The sequence below is a fragment of the Eimeria tenella genome, genomic scaffold (assembly GCF_000499545.2).
Source record: "Eimeria tenella Houghton genomic scaffold, Eth_scaff65, whole genome shotgun sequence".
NCBI classification, from domain to species: Eukaryota; Apicomplexa; class Conoidasida; order Eucoccidiorida; family Eimeriidae; genus Eimeria; species Eimeria tenella.
The window spans coordinates 2127-3189 of record NW_013543432.1 but is presented as its reverse complement, the minus strand read 5'-3'; the positions used below and the strand labels follow the sequence as shown (position 1 = coordinate 3189).

The window sequence follows — 1063 nt, the reverse complement described above, 5'->3', positions numbered from 1 at the left end:
ATCTCTCTTTCTAGTCGAATGTGGTCTTGTTGATTTAAAGCTGCCAGCCCCGACCCCACTCCCAAACCCTAAACCCTAAACCCTAAACCCTAAACCCTAAACCCTAAACCCTACCCAGGCGAATGATGAAGGGGTGGTCGTTTTCTGCCATTATCTCTCTTTCTAGTCGAATGTGGTCTTGTTGATTTAAAGCTGCCAGCCCCGACCCCACTCCCAAACCCTAAACCCTAAACCCTAAACCCTAAACCCTAAACCCTAAACCCTAAACCCTAAACCCTAAACCCTAAACCCTCACTGATTTACGTACATACAACGCTTCGCTGCATCACGAAGGCAGATTTCAGAGTTTCGGGTTCAGGGTTTAGGGTTTAGGGTTCAGGGTTTGCTAGGGTTTAGGAATGGACACGAGCAAAGTCAACTAACCCAGAAATGAAAAAAACATAAACAAATAACTTGTAGTAGAGCAAATAAATAAATAAATAAATAAATAAACGCATAAAAAAATAAAAAATAAATTAATAAATTAATAAATAATAAATAATAAATAAATAAAGTAAACAATCAAATAAGGCAGATGAATAAAAAATAAATAAATATGCAAAATCAAATAAGACAAAGTTATTCGCGGATTTATTTTTTTAAAAAAAGAATATGCAAATTAATTTTAAATTAAATTCAAATTAAATTCAAATTAATTTTAATTTAAGTAGTTAAAATGTCCTTGTAAATGTGCGATAAATCCCACTTTAAATGACTTCATAAATATGATTAAAAATGCAATTATAATTTTAATATTAAATGTAGTTGTAAATGCAAATAAAAGTGATTATAAATGGAATTAAAAATATAATTGTAAATGCAGTTATAAGAAAAGAAAATAAATTAAGATGAGAACTTGTGGGAAGGTTAATAATCTTAAAAGAAAACTTTATTTAAAGTGAAAAATAAATTAAAAAAAGGTCACAAATGCAAATAACAGTTAGATAGAAATAAAGTAAATAATAATAAAACTAAATTTCAATAGAAGTAAAATAAAATTAAAGTTAAATGTGATAATTAAAAT

The 1063-nt window shown here is 28.9% G+C and overlaps 1 protein-coding gene across 1 annotated transcript in view; it reads right to left on the bottom strand.

The window, feature by feature from the left end:
• Nucleotides 1–151, bottom strand: part of ETH_00018425 (uncharacterized protein) — a gene marked incomplete at both ends in the record, with an annotated part of 3229 nt that extends 3078 nt beyond the window's left edge. The window contains one exon of the mRNA XM_013377872.1: nucleotides 115–151. Within this exon, the coding sequence (XP_013233326.1) occupies nucleotides 115–151 (37 nt within the window). The remainder of the gene's footprint in view (nucleotides 1–114) is intronic.
• Between the last annotated feature and the right edge of the window lie 912 nt (nucleotides 152–1063).